The sequence below is a fragment of the Ctenopharyngodon idella genome, chromosome 2 (genome assembly GCF_019924925.1).
Source record: "Ctenopharyngodon idella isolate HZGC_01 chromosome 2, HZGC01, whole genome shotgun sequence".
NCBI lineage: Eukaryota > Metazoa > Chordata > Actinopteri > Cypriniformes > Xenocyprididae > Ctenopharyngodon > Ctenopharyngodon idella.
This window is the reverse complement of record NC_067221.1, coordinates 14,144,399-14,164,401: the sequence shown is the minus strand read 5'-3', so window position 1 is coordinate 14,164,401 and position 20,003 is coordinate 14,144,399. Positions and strand designations below refer to the sequence as shown.

Here is a 20,003-nt window from a genome sequence, read left to right as displayed (position 1 = left end):
TTTCTAATAATGATCGGTTTGCATAGTTTATATTGAAAGTGTATTATGTTGTAAGAAACAGTGTTGGGGAAAGTTACTTTTAAAAGTAATGCATTACAATATTGCGTTACTACCTTAAAAAATGCAACTAATTGCTTTACTTAGATACTTCTTAATGTAAAGTAATGCGTTCCATTACTTTTGTGTTATTTTTTTCTCATTTGGGCTAAGCTTGCTTGTTTGTTTTTAATAACATGTCAGCAGCAAAGACATTGGTTAATAAAGTAAGATTAAATACATAAAATACATTTGTGTTTAACATATTCAATTGTGGGTTTGCATAATATTCAGAGCTTACATTTCACTTTTTTATTCATTTTGAGGAATAGTGAATCTTTGTGGAAGTGAGACGAGTAAATGACTGCTCACACTAGTCTAGAACTACAATAACCGTCATGTTCATACAGCGCACACAACGCCTCTGCACTTACTCTGGATTTCTCTCAACATGGGGACAGGAGAGCTGACAGTCAATAAATGGGAAAACAAAGTAACTTGCGTTACTTGTTTTAAAAAGTAACTTGTAAATTTAAAGGGTTAGTTCACCTAAAAATGAAAATTATCCCATGATTTACTAACCCTCAAGCCATCCTAGGTTTATGTGACAATCTTCTTTCAGACGAACACAATCCGAGATATATTTAAAAATATCTTTAGTCCTCCAAGGTTTATAATGGTTGTGAATGGTAACTCACATTCTGAAGACAGAAAAAATGCATCCATCCATAAAAAAAGTAATCCAGGGGGTTAATAAAGGCCTTTTGAAGCGAAGGGATGTGTTTTTGTAAGAAAAATATCCATATATAAAACTTAATAAATTCGAATAACGAGCTTCCGGTGGACGACCGTACGCAGAATGCGCAAGCTGACTTGCGCCAAATGAGTAATCCTCTGACGCGATGTATGACGCAGGATGTAGAAGTATCGTGTGCTTCTCACGGTTCAAACAAAAATGGCTGGGCAACAAACTCGAGCTCCTCTTCTCTTATTTCGAAATCCTCCGACATTTCTCTTCAGAATTTCTCCTTTTAGACTTCTAATTTGTGACCAGTGTTTTGTTTTGCATTGCGTCATTGCGTTCGGGTCAAAGGTTGCTCTTCCGCCCAAACTGACGTGCGCAATATGCGTACAGTCATCTACCGGAAGCTCGTTATTCGAATTTATGAAGTTTTATATATGGATATTTTTCTTACAAAAACACATCACTTAGCTTCAAAAGGCCTTTATTAACCACCTGGAGCCGTATGGATTACTTTTTTTTATGGATGGATGCATTTTTTCTGTCTTCAGAATGTGGGTTACCATTCACAACCATTATAAACCTTGGAAGACTAAGGATATTTTTAAATATATCTCGGATTGTGTTCGTCTGAAAGAAGATTGTCATATAAACCTAGGATGGCTTGAGGGTGAGTAAATCATTGGATAATTTTCATTTTTGGGTGAACTATCCCTTTAAAAGTAATGCATTACTTTACTAGTAACTGTAATCTGATTACGTAACTCGTGTTACTTGTAATGCGTTACCGCCTGGTAAGAAACAACCAAGAGTTTGATAACATATTCTGTGTCTTCAGATTAATTATTTTTTGATGAAGTATGAATGACAAGTACACAGATGCTAAATGAAGAGAGTCTTGGGAATTGAAATCATCCACGTGTTCAACATACTGTATAAATTACCTTCTTTCCGAGCCTCGTCACATAATCTAAACATTTTGTTGAGATCCACACAGATTCATGGATGAACGTTGCAGAGAACTTAGCCTACAAGTGGAGGCCTACAGAAAGCTGTTACAACAAACGCTCTGTATTATATTACAACTTGTACAATATGGCTGCATTCGGCTCTTGTTTTCAGATGTTTATGGATAATACCGCTGATGTCTATAGCATTTGTGATGGACAGATGATGATGTCATCCACCGTGGATCTTCTGCAGTGTAACAGGAGTTTTTTTGAAGTTTCTCGGGAACAACACGATTCTTTAATCTGTATGGACGGGTATTCTTCACTCGTGGAGGACGGTTATACACACGTGACTCCAACAGAAGAACTTTACAACACACAGGATGAACAGATACAAGGAGAAAGAATTATGTTCAACGGCTCAAACACAGATAGACCCATTTATCTGCAGTCCAGAGAGATCAGTCTGAACACGAGCATGTCAAGGTTCACCTGCCAGTGGCTGGAGCGACAGTGCTGTAAGAAAACCTACTGCACAATGAATGAGCTCATCTCTCATCTGACAGCGGAGCATGTTAATGTGTCAGGACAATCCAGTTACATTTGTTTATGGGAAGATTGTTCCCGTCAAAGGAATCCATTCAAGGCTAAGTACAAACTGATCAATCACCTAAGAGTCCACACAGGTGAAAAACCCTTCCAGTGCTCCTACGGATGTGGAAGAGAGTTTGCACGGGCCGAAAACCTGAAAATTCACGAAAGGACACATACAGGTGACACTTTATTTGTTATTGCTGCTTTTATTTTCGTTGTTACATGAAGGAATTTTAATTTTCATAAAGTCATTTAATTTTCATAATCTTTTGTTCCAGGTGAAAAACCTTTCAGATGCCCTTTTGAGGCCTGTGAAAGGCGTTTTGCAAACAGCAGCGATAAACAAAAGCACATACGTGTCCACGCACCTGACAAACAATACATTTGCATGTACTGCAATAAATCATACTCTCATGCCAGCTCCCTCAGAAAACACACAAAGGTAAATTAGAACTGACATTTTATATGCTTTTGTTTTACTTATAGCTATAAGTGGTTTTACACACCCTGTTTGTATCCAAATTGTGCTGACAGAACATTTTAAATGTACTTTGTGATTCAATAAGTGAATTATTCATTACATGTTAATGAAGTTATAAATTGTGTACTTTAACTCGAACTTTAACTCTCTGCATTTCTATCTTTTCTATCGCTCTTCTTCATCAATGAAGGTTCATCTGCCAGTCATGGAATCCACCCAGAACTACAGTTATGACACCAGCTATAAAGATCCAGCCTTTTTCAAATAATGTTTTAGGGTGTGCTCCAAAATTTAACATTAATTTTTCATATCCATTTTTGTCAGAAATAAAATCAGAAGTGTTAACATGTGAAAATGATGTTCCACACCTAATAAATAAATATATATTATGATAATTATATAATTTAATAATGTACACAGAGAAAAACAATTACTGTACTTTTATTTATTATGCAGCAATGAAATTAAATAATATTATTTGCACTGTAAAAAAAAATCTTTTTACTGAAAAAAAAAAAAACTGGCCCGCTGTGATTAAAAAAATATAAACATATTATTTACAGAACACCCTGTACATTTTACAATTTAAAACTGAAATTTACAAAAAAAAAAAAATGTTTAACATGTGTAACAAATGATATTAAAATAATGCAATAAACATTAATTTAACAACATAAGATGTAACATAAAACCCTATAACTGATACTGAAACATAATAAAAAAAACAATTATTTAAATTAATAAACATGAAATATGAAGTGTCACACAGGGAATTTTGGGAATTTCAGTTTATAGCTTTTCACTGTAAATTATAATGATTTGTTCTTTTTTACTTCCAAAAACTGTACATTGAACATTATTTTACTGTAAAATTACATGACATGTAAGATTAGATCTATTAGTTTTCCCTGTATAAGGGAACTAATATATTAAAAACATAATCTTTGACAACTAAAAACAGTTTGCATGTTAGTAGATCTTAAGCTGCATGTCAAAACAGCGTGATGTGATAATCAGACATAGTCATGAACTATTTAAATGTGCAACCCGTCAAAACTCTTAACAGCGTCAAACATGTTTTAATACAGAATCATCTCAACTTTTTGTTGTTGTCTTGTCAAGTGAGCATGTTTTCCTGAAGTGTAATAAAACATTAAAACTGCACAAATTCAGTTTCATTCAGAACAATTTTGATTATAGGCGCAAAACTAAGAGCATTGTAAATGACACAACTAGCGAAAGGTAAACTGTACATTCGTAATTGTTAATGTGTGCTCACATTAGCAGAGGGTGATTCTGGAAGAAACAGCGTGTTCTCTTCACCTAGACAGAATAAATCAACCATTCATTGATCTGATGTCTCTGAGCAGTAATTGTGTTGATTAGAACATGCTGATCAACGGCTCTAATCACAGCTCTGTGGGTAAAGGCTTCTAATATATTATTATTACATTTCATTTAAACGGAGCTAAAAGTTCAGTTCCTGTGCGACAGAATATAATACTTATGTTTGGATTCTTTTTTAAAATGAACACATGTAGAATTCAGGACCACAATCTTGAGATTGGGATTAGATCAGGTCTAAATAGGTCCAGTAAGTATCAAAGGGATTCAAAAACTATTCAACCTTTATTCTGGCTGCACACATAAGCTTTATGATTGTGTTTCACATTAACTATTTTATAATTCTTATACAAAAGTTTGAAAAGGACATATAAAGTGCACTTGTGCCCTGAGGCTACATCTATCCATTCTTCAAACCGCCTTATCCTCTGCAGGGTCGTGGGATTATATTAACATAGGCCTAATAAAGATTATTTTTGAGAGTGATCCCCAGTGATTGTCATCTGAAGGGTTCTCCCACTGGACCGAACAGTCAAAGCTGCACCTGTCATTTCAATGTACAGCTGTCAGAAATACCTGCATCTCTCATTTCCATGACGGGCCTTCAGATGCTCTAATAATGTTCATATGCCATTTGCATACTTCATTGATTGGTGTTTTTCCCTTGAGTGTTTCCTGATTAATATAGCTCTTAAAATCAGACTCTACATCATCAGTGCAGATGTTAATGTGTTCACTATATGGTTACTGTAAACAAAAGTTTGTTATAGAATTAAAAGTTTGTTTGAAACTTGACTTGACTGTTGACATACAGGGAGCCACACGGTGGCAGAGGTGAGACACAGTTCTTAAAATGACAGAAAGGATCACTATAAAAACATTACTTAAAACCTAGCTGGAATAGAGATGTACTGAATATATGTACTGTACTGTTATATGTCAATACAGGCATTTTACCTTTTTTTATCTTAATATTATAGTGAGGCAAAGATCAGGGGCCGTATGTATAAAGCCGCTCAGAGTAAAATTTTAGTCTTAAGTGTGTCAAAATTCTAAGAATGACATAATTTTACTCTTATTCCTAGATTTAAGAATTAGTATGATTCATAAAGGTTCCTAAGTGTCAAGACTAGGTCTTAGCTCCTAAATTATTTAGGAGAGCTGCAGAGGTCTCCTAACCTAGTTAGGAGTAACAAGATGGCAGCAAAGAAGAGGAGACGCATGCTCTCCAAAAAAGATATGAAGTATTGGAGTTATATGATGACATGGAGTTGATAAAATGATATAAACTTGATTGTCAATTCTTTTTGTAACTGACCTAATAAGAAATGTAATAATAAATTTAATAAAAATTACTTAAACAATAATTAATATGTTTAATGCATTTTAATACATTTATAAATAATTAATAAATAATTTAAAATTTAATTTCATTATCACACATGAAACAATTGACTCTAAGCACAGTTACACAATATGTTTACATCTTTAAACCCATTTTTAAAAATATTTGAATTAAGGTTGAAGATGTCAGTTTTCATATGGCTGGACATCACATTTGGCCACTACTCTATGGCAGTTAATTGACTTTCCAACTGACCATCAAACCATGTGGCAAAAGCAAGCCACTTTTATGTTGACTGTGGGCTTCCCTGGAGTTGTTGGAGCCATTGATGGAACTTGTGTTCACATCATTGCTCCAATTGTAAATGAGGAGACATATATCAATAGAAAAAGATTCCACACCATCAATAGCTACTAATTTGTGATAATTTTGCACAATGCAAAGCTATTTTAAAAAATAAATTAAAATATTAAAACATTTCAGTGTCATTTTAAATGATTTCTTTTATAATAACATTAAATTATTGGTGCTGTGCTGCTATGACCTTGCAGCCAGGCTCGCTATTGGCTGATTCAGAGGTTGAGGGCGGCCATTTTGAGTTGACATCATTATAGTCCTTAGTTCACAACACTTAATTCAGCACATAAGAAACAGTCTTATACTTTACTAAAAGTTGCTTTTAGCTTCTTTATAAAAGTCTCCTACTCTTTGATAAGTCCTACTCTTTACTAAGAATTTTTTGACACTTAAGTCAAAACTTAAGAATACTCTTAAGAGCATTTCTGAGAAGTTTTATACATACGGACCCTGATCATTGATTATGTGTAGTATGATTTTATTTATTTTTTTATTTGCAAATGCACAATATTTAGTTATCAGTAGGCTAGCTACTACTTCTCACTGTATTATCAATAACTGCATTGATGCCACTTTCCCTCAGCTGGACTGAGTGGCAAAAGAGCTTGCTGCATGACTGGATTTAATTGGCACACATTTAACGACTAGCTAAAACATTCTGACTAAGCTCAACACACAGCGATTGTTTCCTGCGACTGAAGCAGATTTAAATACTTACACACGGAATTTGAACACCGACTGTAATCGCCGAACGCAACTGGCTCTGACTGGACACGTTTCAGCCCGATCAGTCATAAGTATCAATTTACATTCATAATTGGCCTTACAATCGTTAAGTGTGTCCCCGGCTTTAATGAGAGTCTGAGTTAATAAAACCTCTGCAATAATATCAATTCATGGATGTGATGTTAATTTTTTTGTCTAGGTCTATTTATTTAAGTAATATAGAATGTAAAGAATGTAAAAATTAGAATAGAAATATGATCAAGTCATGACAACATGTTTTAACATTAACTCATCAAAATGAGTTAAGTAATTTCCAACTTTTTTTTTTTGAGTTATACAAGATGAAACTCAAGTCTGGTTCATTTAATATAATTTAAGTTAAAAAGACTTATACAGCCAAGTTGATTGTACTTAAAAATGCAATGCAGATATTCTTGACATGATATTTTTTTTTAATTTTCTTTTAATCCTGATGGTTAGACCAGTCATTACCTAATTGTTTTACCTTGGTACAATTTGAATTAAATTTTAAACAATTACATACTTACATTTGTCACTGACCCTAGTTCAGGTTAGCCTTTGTAAAAGCAACCCACATAATAACAGTGTACTATTATAACACTGATGTAGTCTCCATTCAAAGGTGCTTCTGTGTGGTGACAAACCTGACAGCTGTGATAGCGATCAAAAGACATAAGTAACCAGTGCAGAAATAATTGAAAGTCTGTTTGAAGCCTCAGGCCCTCTTCTCCATACGGCTTAGACATCCATTAGTGAGCTTGATTTGGTTACAGTAACAGTATCATGCAGGGCTGCTGTACTTTCCTGATGGTGACTGATGAGTGTACGTGATAAAGAGGACTGGCAGGTGGAGGCTTTTCTGCTGAGTGTAAATCATGACGTCAGATGCGCATAATATTGTTTGTAGTACAGTATGTTAGGGCTTGCTTGAAGTAAAAGCCAGCTGTTCAACATGATAAACCTGACTTGACAACAAAAACAAAACAAATAATGACTCTTCTATCTTGGTCACGTAGTAAATTACAGTATGACCTCAAGTGGCAGCTTCTGTTTGACAGCTGAACTGGTCTAGAGCAACAATAAATAAACATTTTGTATGTCTTGTCGAGTCAAAAACTGGTCAGCTTGTGCTCTCAGTCCCCCAAACAATTCTGCTTGGCCGACTCCTGAGCTTTGTGGCTTTTTAAATTGAACTTCATGATAACTGATAACTTTATGATATGCTATTTCATACATTCTGACTTACAGTATTTACACTGTTAAAGAGGATTCTCTCGCTAAACATGGCCAAAGTTTCAAAAAACGAGTTGGACGTATGACAGAGTATTTCTGTGCCAACTACACTCCTTCAGATTTCCTACATGTTTCAGAAAGTTTTTTTTCGAGTATGGCCCTGTATTACGTAATAAAGGGTGGAATTCCTTGGATGGGCACTTCTCCCGGAAGAGCGTGCGCACACATCAACCAGAGTGAGAGAGCAAGAGCACACCCATCAACGTGCTTCGTTCGGGTTACAGAAGTCATCGGCAGCGCTGCACAGGACTTGCTCGACAAAGAATTTATCACTTTGTTTTTAGACCACGAAATCAACAATGTCACCAAAGAAGTGTGTTTTTGGTTGTGAGGGAAAGATAACCTTGCTTCCCAAAGAAGCCAGCATTAAGTGGAGCTGAAAGATTTGTGCTCACGCATTACATTCCGTGGCTGCTCGAGCCCTCAGGATCAGCGCTTATGGTTTTATAAACAAGGCCCAGTTCGACACTGGATTTACAGATAGTTTGAAATTGAGTCGGAGTCATGAGTCGGAACCGCAGGTGGTAAGTAAGTCTGTTTTGTTGGCAGTCGGCGCGTAAGTGCATATAATGTAAACAACACAAACGTATAATGAATCAAAAATTATCCAGGGATAATGTGATGATGTACGTGTGATGGTGTGTGTGTTTAAATACATTTGTTTAGCTGACCATTGATAGCTTCACTATGCAAAAGCTGTGCATGCTCGTCACTCTTTAGCTTCGGCACGCCTCCAGGAGCTCAGCTGTTTTCGGAAAGACTCGGTACAGCATATCTTTCTTTTATAAATCTGATAAAACTGAAAGCTTTTCGGAGATACGAAGGATGCTATACTACTCTATAGGTACTCATGATTGACATGAGATTGGCCGAAACTGTGTGTGTTATGTACCCTTTAAGAAAACCCCTAACTGGGGTAAATCCAGCTCAGTCCATCTCATCTGCTTTTCAGAATGTTCTTTGTGGTCTGTATATGACGTCTATCTTTCAGCCAGCACACCTCTCTGAATCATTTTAATGTGTAGCCTCCGCATTCCACATGTCTAGTTTACATTTTGCATAGATGAATTTTAAATGAAAATTTCTAGTTTACTGGACTCAGTGTAGAATTTTATATCATATTACACACGTTGTATGTTAAAGTCGGCATTAACGGAAGTTGCTATAGTCCTTTCTTCCCTATTGTGATGTATATCTGAGTGAAACGGCTTTTCGAACAAGAAAAAATGTAGGATGAGACTTGACTTTGTCCATCAGGAATTGATTGGATGGTTGTTGTCTGGTTTTGCTGTGATGTCATGTGCGTGACAGGTTGTCCCGCCCTTGCGCCAGTAAACAGTAAATATTCCATAAAAAAACAAGAATTGTCCATTTTGATTTCATGGTGACTTATTGTAACACAATTACAATAGCACAATACCAATGATGTCCTAATAGAAACAATAACGTGTAGACTGTTCCAGATAGACTGAAACTTGATTAACTTCCCCAGATACGACTGTAACAAATTAGCTCAAAAGCGAAATATGAATAATTAATCATAACTCTTTATAATTAATTATAAATATTTGGATCAGTTAATCGAATTGACTTCATGTAGTCAAATTAATATCACAATCAATTAACCTGTTCGGTCAGCAACCACTCAGTATTGATCATCTATCAACTCGTCAGAAAGGATATTTTCCGTGGCCACAGAAAAATTAAACTTTCTCAGCATGTAGCTGTGATCGAATCGTTAAATTGACACTGGTTTATAAGCAGATCAGAATCTACTCGCAAGAATGTGCACAAAAGTTTTATTTAACTAAAACACGAACACATAACTAAACTAAACATGCATAAACACAAGTCATAGGAAGTGAGAGAGTGGAAGTGAATTAAACTGTAGCATAACAGAGGAATGAAGCTGTGAAAAGAGTCATTTAACGAGCTGGAAGAACCATCAGTTTCTCACTATAAAGCACCTTTGTTAACAAAGGGGTTCACAACTTTAGTGTTCAAATGTACGATACTTGCAAATGCCTTAGCTGTTGAGGAGCGTCCAGATATGCAGTCTCAGGAGAAATTCTTGATGGTTCGGTCCAATAGTGCTGAAGTTGTAATCAATATTTTCTGCATTGAAATGAAGAAATGACAACGAACTTGTGCTGTTGATTTGACCCTGTTGTCGAGGAAGTTGAGCATGGCTTGAAGTGAATGAGGCCTGTTGACGCAGCTGCGCCGACCCGGCTGGCCGGGTGAGTTGACCAGCAATCAGTAGAATCAGCAAGAACAAAGGCAGAAGAGCCAGGAGGTCACTGTAAAGTTGCCCTTTATGTTTCACAGAGTTCACACATTTGAAGTTAGGCTTGACCAATGAGAAAGGTGTAATTCTCCAGCGGGAGTGCTTCTTTGTTTGAAAGTGAACTCATTTGCATGAGAGGAATAAGCTGGCCATTTGTGTCCATTTATACTCTGATAAATATAACAAACATACAATGCATTCTATGAGAAGTGTGAGTCATTAAACAGTGAGTATTCTGATATGAGACACGACCTAAATGGGCTACATTATAGTTCTATCAGGCATGCATAACACTCTACAATATAAAAAAGAACAATATACAAACAGTAATAATACACAAATGTACTGCATGTTCATTCATTTAAGCAAATTTGTCAATGAATTAAGGGAAAGGATGCCATTTATATGGGCTGCATATCTGATTCTTGTACTGAGAACAATCAATGTCCCAAGTGTCTTTAAAGTGTATGAGTGAAGCAGAAGGGTTATAGCTCTCCATGGGGGGGGCCAGACATTACAGAGTCTGCATGGGTGAGAGGAATTGTGAAGATTAACTTTACAATTGTGTGTTTCATCGATCCAGTCGTTACACAACCATCTTTTAAATATCTGCATTATTGTTTTTGTTTTTTTCAAGACACCAATGAGATAACATTGAGCCCCCCCTTGAGCTACAAAACAGCAACTTTTCAGCAATAAAAATTTCCAGACAGTTAAAAGCATGAGAGAGTATCGTCATGACTCAACTTAATATATTTAGCATTTTATGTGCATGTAATATTCTCTAGTGACTTTGCTGAGGGATAGAATGATTGGGAGGAGATATTCTGGGCAGTGGGGCTCTGCTTTTCTTTATAATCCCTCAGTAGGTGTTGAGTGAAGAGCAACTAGCCATATCAAAGGCTGCAGACTGCATGAGGGGAAGGGGAATGCATGTGAGCAGTAGCCAAAACAATGAGCAGATAATGCAGTGCTTGCCAAGTCTGCATTAGACTTTATATTGTGTACCCATGAGAACCACTATGCCCTTGTTCCACAGTGACAGTCTTTAAGTGGGATGGAACTATGAGGCGAATGTTACAGTAAAGTCATTCAGGATGTTTTTCTCATGTATGTGTGACTCATATCAGCAATGCCAGCAGAGGGCAAAGGTTAGGACTCACAGCTTACTCATGTTGTAAATTTCCAGGGCATGTAATATTGACCAAAAAATTACATCCTAGTAAACCACAGCAAATAGTTTATATATTAGTCTGGAAATAAATTATCTTTTTTAATTTAGCTAAACGTTCTTGTTTCTTCTAGAGATTGGTTAGACTTCTACTTCTCATCATATAGGCCTATTGCCTCACAGTAGTTTAGTTGAGAAGAAAAAATATCCATCATACATTCCATGTAAAAATATTTTACATATTTGTTTATTAGCACCGTCAGGAGGACAAATGTGTTTTTGGGAGACAACAGGAAAGTCTCAAATATCTATGCAAACAAACTTTAAAAGTCCCTGAGGGTTTGTTCGTGTGTTTGGTTTTTGCTAGAAAAGCCTAGAGATGGCCATGTTGATTTAGGTGTGGACAAACTATAGTGCTCTCTGGGGTACAGCTGCATGGGAAACAGAGCTGTGAGTTTTGGACTATTATAGATCATTATAAAAATCCCCAAACCACAGTTTTCCTCTGAGATTGCATTAAATTTGTCGGAAGCTTTAACTTGATGTGAAAAGATTGTTTAGCATTATTACGTGGCTCTTTGCACTACTTGTTGCACTAGGCTATTCTGATTGGTCAATCGCAGCATAATCCATCGTAATGCTGTTTATCAGTCGCTAACGCAGGTAACGAAAAATTACTTTTTTTTCTGAGAAGAATAGATAATTACAATATACAAAATAATTGGCCCAGTAACAAGAAGAACACTTGAGACAAAATTACTGTAATATAGCCTACTGAAGTTTTCCAAATTCAGTGTGTGCGTTACGCTATAGCCTAGTTAATATCAACAGAATTTTGATTACTAATAGAGATGTGCTCTTTAACATTTACCCAAACAAACAGGTGGAATAAATATCCTTAATAATGGCAGGAGAACTGCAGACATCAGCATCCACATTGCTCCCTGAAGGCAACATTAACTTTTGAGCACACGGGTGTATTGAGTTAGCCTTCTATTGATGCAGCAACACGTAATCCACTTACCGCGAGACTTATGCACCACATCTCTGTTTCTGGGCAGTCCTTTTGTGTCAATGAAAAACGGACCATATTGATTGTAACTTTTTTCTAAATTTTATTATGTTCTCAGTGATATACTGTCTACCATTCAGAGCCGCCTCTAGTTCCATATAGTATTTTTTGTTTTGTTTTGTTTAAACATTACCCTGCTGAAAAATCCAGCTAAAACCAGCCTAAGCTGGACAGGCTGGTTTTAACTGGTCTCCCAGCCTGGTCATAGCTGGTTTTAGAGGGGTTTTGATTAGCTAGGAGACTGGGAGGCTGGAAGACCAGCTTAAGCCAGCTGAACACCAGCTAAGCCAGGCTGGGAGACCAGCTAAAACCAGCTACTTCCTAGGGGTGTAAGAAAATATCGATACACGTGAATATCGAGATATTATGTTTGGCGATACTGTATCGATTCTCAAAAACACTGTATCGATATTTATTTATTTACATCCAAGATTTCGCTTTATGTTCGGTTTAAACCAGAGACTGTATAAAACCCAACCGCTAGATGTCAGTGTTATCTCAGAACGTAAATCGACGCGGAGCCGGAGAAGCGTAAGGTGCATCGCTAGCGTTAGCATTAGCAAACCCAGCTCACAACACGATAGAATTATTCCGATCCCGCGGTATACAGAGCTGAAGTGTGGACTCATTTTGGCTTGAACTATAAAGAATTCACTAAGGACATCGACAATAGTCTGTTGTTTGCAAAACAGGCCATGTTAAAATCCAAAACTCGGGAAACGCATTGAATCTGAGAACTCAATATCGCGACGCCATCTGCGCTGCTGAGAGAGGCGTTCGATAGAATATGTAATATGTACTGCACGCTTTCCTCTCAGTAACAAAATAAACACACAACAACATGACAGCGGTGGCAGCAGAAAGAAAGCATCTGATCATAGAGATGTGGATGTTTTTACAGTATTAAATATAAAACAGACATTCAGTCATGAAATGGACTACACACTTTCTGTTGTTACAAAGTTTAGAAATTAAAAACTGCTATACTGTGAACCTTTAAAACATACACCTAAAGAATCCTGCAGTCACTTTACTATTTTCCCTTAAATTGCACAAAATAGTGATTAGTGATATAAATGCAAATGATACTGTATTGATTAAATAAAATAAAGTTGTTTGTCAGGTTTTATGCATATGGTGATGTTCTTTATGACAGTTTTTTCTAAAATTAGATCCTCTTTCTAAAAAAAACCCAAGAAATATCACAATATATTGCTTTTCTTACAGTATCGCAATGTCACAATATATCGCATATCGTAACCCCTGTATCGTGATACGTATCGTATCGTCAGATTCTTGGCAATACACAGCCCTACTACTTCCAGCTTAAACCAGCTAAGACCAGCTAACCAGCTTAGGCTGGATTTTTCAGCAGGGTAGATGGAAATTCTTCAGATGCTCTGAATGTTAAAAGTTTCCATTCTACTGCAAATGAACATATTTGGTACAAAATAGCTGTGTTATAAGTGGAACAGATTGGCATGACATTATTACGTTGAGAAATCATATTTTAAAGCAACTTTCTCTTTGACTGACTGTTTTAGGGAAGAGATGAAAGGCCAGCAGCTGAATAGTGAAAACAACGAGGAAGCAGTCGGAATTGCCCTTGGGAGTTCAGAGTAAAACAGGCACTAGAGGCCAGAGTTCCCAGAGGTCTCAAAAAATGAGGGAAAGATTAATCGCAGACAGTCACTGTGTAAAAAAAGAATGTAATTTTAAACTCGTACTTAAAGGAAACTATTTGAAAAATGTCCATGGTTTAAAATATGTACTTTGGAAAAGTATAGGCTATATTGTGAAAAGCACTATACAAATACATTAAAATGGAATTTATTTTAGTACTTTATTTTATTCTGTTTGCAGCATGTAATATCATTGAATTACGCGCTTGGTCTTTTTCACAAAAGACATAAACATAATGTCCAATATGTTTTCCCTGATGTTTCATGAAAGTGTCTGAATGCAATATTATTCAGCTATTGACTGTGAGCTTGCTTTAATATTCAAAGAAGGCCATTTATATATTTTATGCTGTTCATTTCACAGGTTTAATACCTCGTCCTGATGACGTGCATTAATACAGAGCCGTCAGAATGAATAATGTAAATGCCCGTGCTGTTACCAGTTTGTTCCTTTTTTGATATGAGCTTAAAGCTTGGATAATGATTTAATGTGTTTTATGCTAATGTGCAGGCTTTTTGCCAAACAATCCATTTAAGAAATGTTGTTTACAAGTGTGTGGAAAGACAAAAACAGAACATTTTATGTTTAAGAGAAAAAAGGTGACTAAACAAATGATGGGAAAATCTGTCTCTGCCCTCAAGGGTCTCTCTCTGTCTCTCTCACCCCCACTTTTTGCTCCCATGACCATGGACGTATCCGGCCCCCACAGCGCAGCCCCCCGCTGTAGGTCCCTGGCGTAGTTGTAGGACTATGGGAGAGGTATAAGAGGGGCGTAGAGGAAATGCACCGGGCACTCTGTCATGACCGAGAGTCAGGACGGATCTCTTAAGCCATACGCTAAATTTTGAAACTGACGGAGCAGGCTTGGATGTCACATTCACTAAAGGTAAAAATTGCTTTTCCCCTGCTCTTTACCTACTTTTTTATGTTATTATATAACATAAAATTAGAATATTTGTTTATATCGTCATTTAAAATATTTGATCAGAACCTAATCATAACCCAAATAGATGAGTAAGCTTGTGAGTTAACAAAGAACATGCATTTTAGATTGTTTTTACACATATAACACTTCAGATAACACACAGTTAATGTATCATAGCCATTTTTTAACCATAAAGCAGTATCTAATGTTTGTGTGTGTGTGTTTTCTCTGTTGTCTGTCTGGTCAGTGGTCATATATTGTGTCTTTCCAGCTACTAACCCTCCATTGATGTCAATGAGAGCATTTCATGTGTTCAGCTTAGCACATTAGGATTCTCTGTCAATGTAAGTATAGTACAATCTCAGAGGACATTAATGTTATTGTTACTCCGTCATAGTTTGAATGCATAAACTTTCCTCCACGCATTTTGTTAACAGCTGATCATATCCATCATTGTAGGGAGTACGAAGATTTTATTAGACAACCAAAATAAAAATAAATGAAAACAAAAACAAAGATCTCTTATCAGTATGATTAATTACAGTATTCTGATCAGCCATAACTTCCTGAGCAAAAGCGGATGTCTGATAAGCATATTAAAATAGATTGAGTGATATTCAAAAGACATGAACCTTGGAATGCAATGTCGTCTGTTATTGGTTGTTGACTCCCTTGGAAGCACGCCTGCATCTGCTTACATAATATGTGGCTTGTCTTATCATGAAACCAGCGAAGAAACAGCTTGAGCAGAGCAATTTTAAATGCTAATACCATTGAATAAATACATAATAAGAATTCTGTTTTACTGGCCGAGTAAGTTATTTTCCTTGATGGGCTATTCCAGAAAAAAAAGGTTTTCTTTAAACCAGTTATTCATGATACAATTATTAATGATACATTACATACAGCATACAATATAAACATACCGTATTCAATATATCAACATACTGTATATGAAGCCATTTCGAATGTCTAAGCATGTGCTTGCCAGAAGAAGAGATAAAATCTGAAAATATAAAAAATATGTAGCTCTTCCCTTAGCGATGGTGAGGATCTAGCGTTCATAAGAAAAAAACAGCTAGAAACACATGTTTGACCTTTTGGAGAGGTCAGAAGAGAAGCAGCCTGATGTGTTTCCATTATGGTACAATTGTGGGAGCAGCTTAGAGAGGGTCACCAGCCTTAATTCTCATAGTTGCACAACAATCATAAGCCCTTAGTTATATTAAAATATTAAAAATTCTCTATCTGTCTGTCTGTCTTTCTGTCCGTCTGTTCGTCCTTCTATCTGTCTGTCCGTCCGTCCATTCGTTCATCCTTTTATCTATCTGTCTGTCCACCTGTCCATTCGTTCGTCCTTCTATCTATCTATCTATCTATCTGTCTGTCTGTCTGTCTGTCTGTCTGTCTGTCTGTCTGTCTGTCTGTCTGTCTGTCTGTCCGTCCGTCCGTCCGTCCATCTGCCCGTCCGTCTTTCTATCTGTCTGTCTGTCTATCTATCTATCTATCTATCTGTCCGTCCGTCCGTCCGTCCTTCCGTCTATCTATCTATCTATCTATCTATAGTCCATCTGTTCATCCGTCCAACTGTCCATCCATTCATCTATCTATCTATCTATCTATCTATCTATCTATCTATCTATCTATCTATCTATCTATCTATCGTCTGTAGTCCATCTGTTCATCCGTCCAACCGTCTATCCATTCATCTATCTATCTATCTATCTGTCTATCTGTCTGTAGTCCATCTGTTCACCCGTCCAACCGTCCATCCATTTGTCTATCTATCTATCTATCTATCTATCTATCTATCTATCTATCTATCTATCTATCTATCTATCTATCTGTCTGTCTGTACTCCATCTGTTCGTCCGTCCAACCGTCCATCCATTCATCCATTCATCTATCTATCTATCTATCTATCTATTGTTTATGTTCTGGATTTTGTATGGTTTGGCATTTTGTAGCGAATTGGAAATACAGAACAGTGTATAAACAGTGTTGATAAATATGATGGTAATGCTTTAAAAAAAGATCAGTTTGTTAACCCTGTTAAGCCTCACATGAAATAATAGTCCAAAAAAAAAATCTAATTTGGTTTTTTGAACCTTTAGACAAAATCTAAAACAAACAAAAACTGTTTGTTGTTGAATATCATATTTCATACATCAGGATTTATGGCTTATAGAGTATAATATAGGAGAATATGGAGCTCATACTGGAGGAGGAAAAAAACACCTCACTTTTATTCAGAAGCCCATATTAAATAATATGAGCAGAGAGACATCTGGTGTTTGTTTTAAGTATCGCACCTTCCAACTGGATAAAAAACCTGTTGAGAAAGTGCATGAAACGTTTTTGCCATATTAACCATCTGTATCCACTCTGTTCTTACAGGGCTCCTTTAGCGATGCAGCTCTTTAGGCTGTGAAACTAAGGGTGTGTTTGTCAAATCTACAAAATGGACAACATTACTGCTGACCCTAATGTGGGACTCACGCTTAAGTGTAACATGACCGGGAACCACAATTTCATCTTCACGTTCATCCCCGTAGTCTACAGCGCCAACTTTATTATAGGAATTGTAGGAAACAGCCTGGTAGTCGCTGTCATCTGCTTCTGTTTGAAACTGAAGACTGTTGCAAACATATTTGTTTTGAACTTAGCCGTGTCAGACTTGACTTTCCTCCTCACCCTGCCCATTTGGGCTATATACACTGCAACAGGCTACCAGTGGCTTTTTGGAGGCTTCCTATGTAAAGCAATTGCTGGTATGGTTCTCCTTAATCTATATACTAGTATTTTTCTCCTCACTGCTCTCAGCATTGACCGGTATCTGGCGATCGTTCATCCTGTCCAGTCCCGGCGATGCCGCACGGTGGTCTACGCCCATGTGACGTGCGTCTTGGTTTGGGTAGTTGCTTTTCTTCTAAGCCTGCCTACAGCCCTTATCCGTGGGACCCACTTTATCCAGAATTTCAATGTCACTGTATGTGGCATCCTAGACAAAGAAGATCTTCCCAATGTGCTGGCAGCTCTCAGTCTGATTAAGAGTGTTCTTGGGTTCCTTCTGCCTATCACCATCATCCTCACGTGCTACTGCCTGATCGGTCGGGCTCTGCTCAAAGCGCGGGACATTCCGAGGAATTCAAGATCGAATAGGGATGAGGTCTTGAGCATGCTGGGCGCTGCTGTGCTGTCGTTTTTCCTTTGCTGGACACCTCATCAGATCTTCAACTTCATGGACATGCTTCTTCTGCTGAAAGTGATCACCAACTGCGATGTCATTGAGATCATTGACACCGGAATGCCGTTCACTATTTGCATTGCCTTTTTCAACAGCTGTATGAACCCAATCCTGTATGGTTTTGTTGGGAAGAACTTTCGCAGGAACTTGTTTAAGCTATTGAGGTGTTCCTCGACTTCTGTGGCCTCTCACCCCACCCTCAGTACCAAGATGAGCTCTCTCTCGTATCGAACCTCGGAGTCTTTCCACCTCTCCGTCATTAAAATGCCCTCACTACCTCAAGCCATATGAGAAAATCTGGAAAACAGGAAGGGAATGAATCTCCAGTGAATAATTCTTCTTAAATTGATTGATTCAATTCAGAAGATAACTCTTGTTTATTGTGTTGTCACTTGATACTGGAATGGGAACAAAATATAGTGATTAATCCTTCTGTCTTTTAGGGTATAGTGTCATTATTGACATGCTGGTCTATGTAAATTTTGTCCTACAACATTGTCGAAATATTTTTATGACCAACTTTTCACCTTGCCACCAAAGGGACCAAAACATGCTGTATCTATATATATTTTTCCATCCATCAAAGCTGAAAAAGTGTCATTTTAAATAACATTATATTCCACCAATGTCTAGATATATTGATTAATCCAGGGGTTTTCAAAGTTTTTTATGCCATAGACCCCCAAAATATGATGATCACGTTGCTAAATTAGATAAAATTCATGTACAGTATAAAGACCCATGTACAATAATAACATAAATAAAATATGATTATGTATACAATCTGGACATTTTACTTAAGTTTCTATAAACTGTATTTTTTTTTTTACCCTCAAGGATTATATACTGTAACAGCAATAGTTTTATGTTTCTAATCTAATTCTCTATGAAACTAAATTCATCTAATGACTTTAGACTTTAGAAATTCTGTAATTTTATTTATTTACATTTTTTTTTTTTACACTACTTTCTATTCTAAACTTTTCCACAATCTTCCCAGCACTCATTTGTGACCCCCTGGGGGCCTCCGGGCCCCAGTTTGAAAATCCCTGGATTAAAATGTCATGAGGTCTAACAGGATAAAGTTATTTTCACATCTGTTGTGATATCATGGTGACCATCACTGTTTACCACCGTCTTGATATAAATGATCATCTATGATAAAAGTTTTATTTTTCTTCCACCACACTGTCATTTAGTACTCCAAAAAATCTCTAATGATTGGTAAAATTCTTTATCCTTTTGTTAAATTGTATTTTGCAGTATTTTATTCTCTATAATGTACTTGAGTCTGAAAATGTATAGGTTAAGTGGTGTGTTTTAACAAAAAAAAAACAAAAATAAATCTATGAAAGTATCCTCAATTTAATGACTAATGTAAGGCTTTGTAATCACATTAAATTATTATTATTTTTTTTTAATGTTTGTGAAGTAAACTGCCTAACTAACTACTCTAACTGCCTTTCAAAAAAAAAAAAAAAAAAAAAAAGGGTGTGTTCACTACTGTGTGGGTGCACTTGGATGGGTGAAATGCAGAGCACAAATGCTGAGTATGGGACACCATACTTGGCCACACGTTACATCATTTCAACATGAACTGAAAAGCTTTATCACTTTTAAATTTGCCTACATATGTAAAAGTATGCATAACTACTTTATTTTATCTTGAAAATGTGAGTTTTGTAACGTAATGTTTCCCAGTGTTTTTAACTGAAATGTTAAAAGTGGA

At 36.5% G+C, this 20,003-nt stretch overlaps 2 protein-coding genes across 4 annotated transcripts; both read left to right on the top strand.

The window, feature by feature from the left end:
- The first annotated feature begins 1,590 nt into the window (after positions 1-1,590).
- On the top strand, positions 1,591-3,449 carry LOC127501082 (pair-rule protein odd-paired). The gene is made up of 3 exons (XM_051872863.1): positions 1,591-2,501; positions 2,601-2,764; positions 2,994-3,449. The coding sequence occupies exons 1-3, from the start codon at positions 1,784-1,786 to the stop codon at positions 3,069-3,071; spliced, it is 960 nt and encodes a 319-aa protein (XP_051728823.1). The 5' UTR covers positions 1,591-1,783; the 3' UTR covers positions 3,072-3,449.
- Positions 3,450-14,865: 11,416 nt separating this feature from the next.
- On the top strand, positions 14,866-19,733 carry agtr1a (angiotensin II receptor, type 1a). Of its 3 annotated transcripts, none has more exons than XM_051914857.1 (3): positions 14,867-14,988; positions 15,275-15,371; positions 17,425-19,733. In XM_051914857.1, the coding sequence occupies exon 3, from the start codon at positions 17,489-17,491 to the stop codon at positions 18,563-18,565; it is 1,077 nt and encodes a 358-aa protein (XP_051770817.1). In that variant the 5' UTR covers positions 14,867-14,988; positions 15,275-15,371; positions 17,425-17,488; the 3' UTR covers positions 18,566-19,733. The 3 variants fall into 3 exon arrangements, with proteins under 3 accessions (XP_051770823.1, XP_051770817.1, XP_051770830.1); XM_051914870.1 differs by having other exon boundaries at positions 14,907-14,988; positions 15,299-15,371; XM_051914863.1 differs by lacking the exon at positions 15,275-15,371 and having other exon boundaries at positions 14,866-14,988.
- Positions 19,734-20,003: the final 270 nt, after the last annotated feature.

Excerpts from the sequence above, each read along its gene's own strand:
- agtr1a (XM_051914863.1), top strand. The coding sequence starts at position 17,489 with ATGGACAACATTACTGCTGACCCTAATGTGGGACTCACGCTTAAGTGT.
- LOC127501082 (XM_051872863.1), top strand. The coding sequence starts at position 1,784 with ATGAACGTTGCAGAGAACTTAGCCTACAAGTGGAGGCCTACAGAAAGC. Across the intron at positions 2,502-2,600 it reads TCACGAAAGGACACATACAG|GTGAAAAACCTTTCAGATGC; the intron begins GTGACACTTTAT and ends CTTTTGTTCCAG. Across the intron at positions 2,765-2,993 it reads CCCTCAGAAAACACACAAAG|GTTCATCTGCCAGTCATGGA; the intron begins GTAAATTAGAAC and ends TCATCAATGAAG.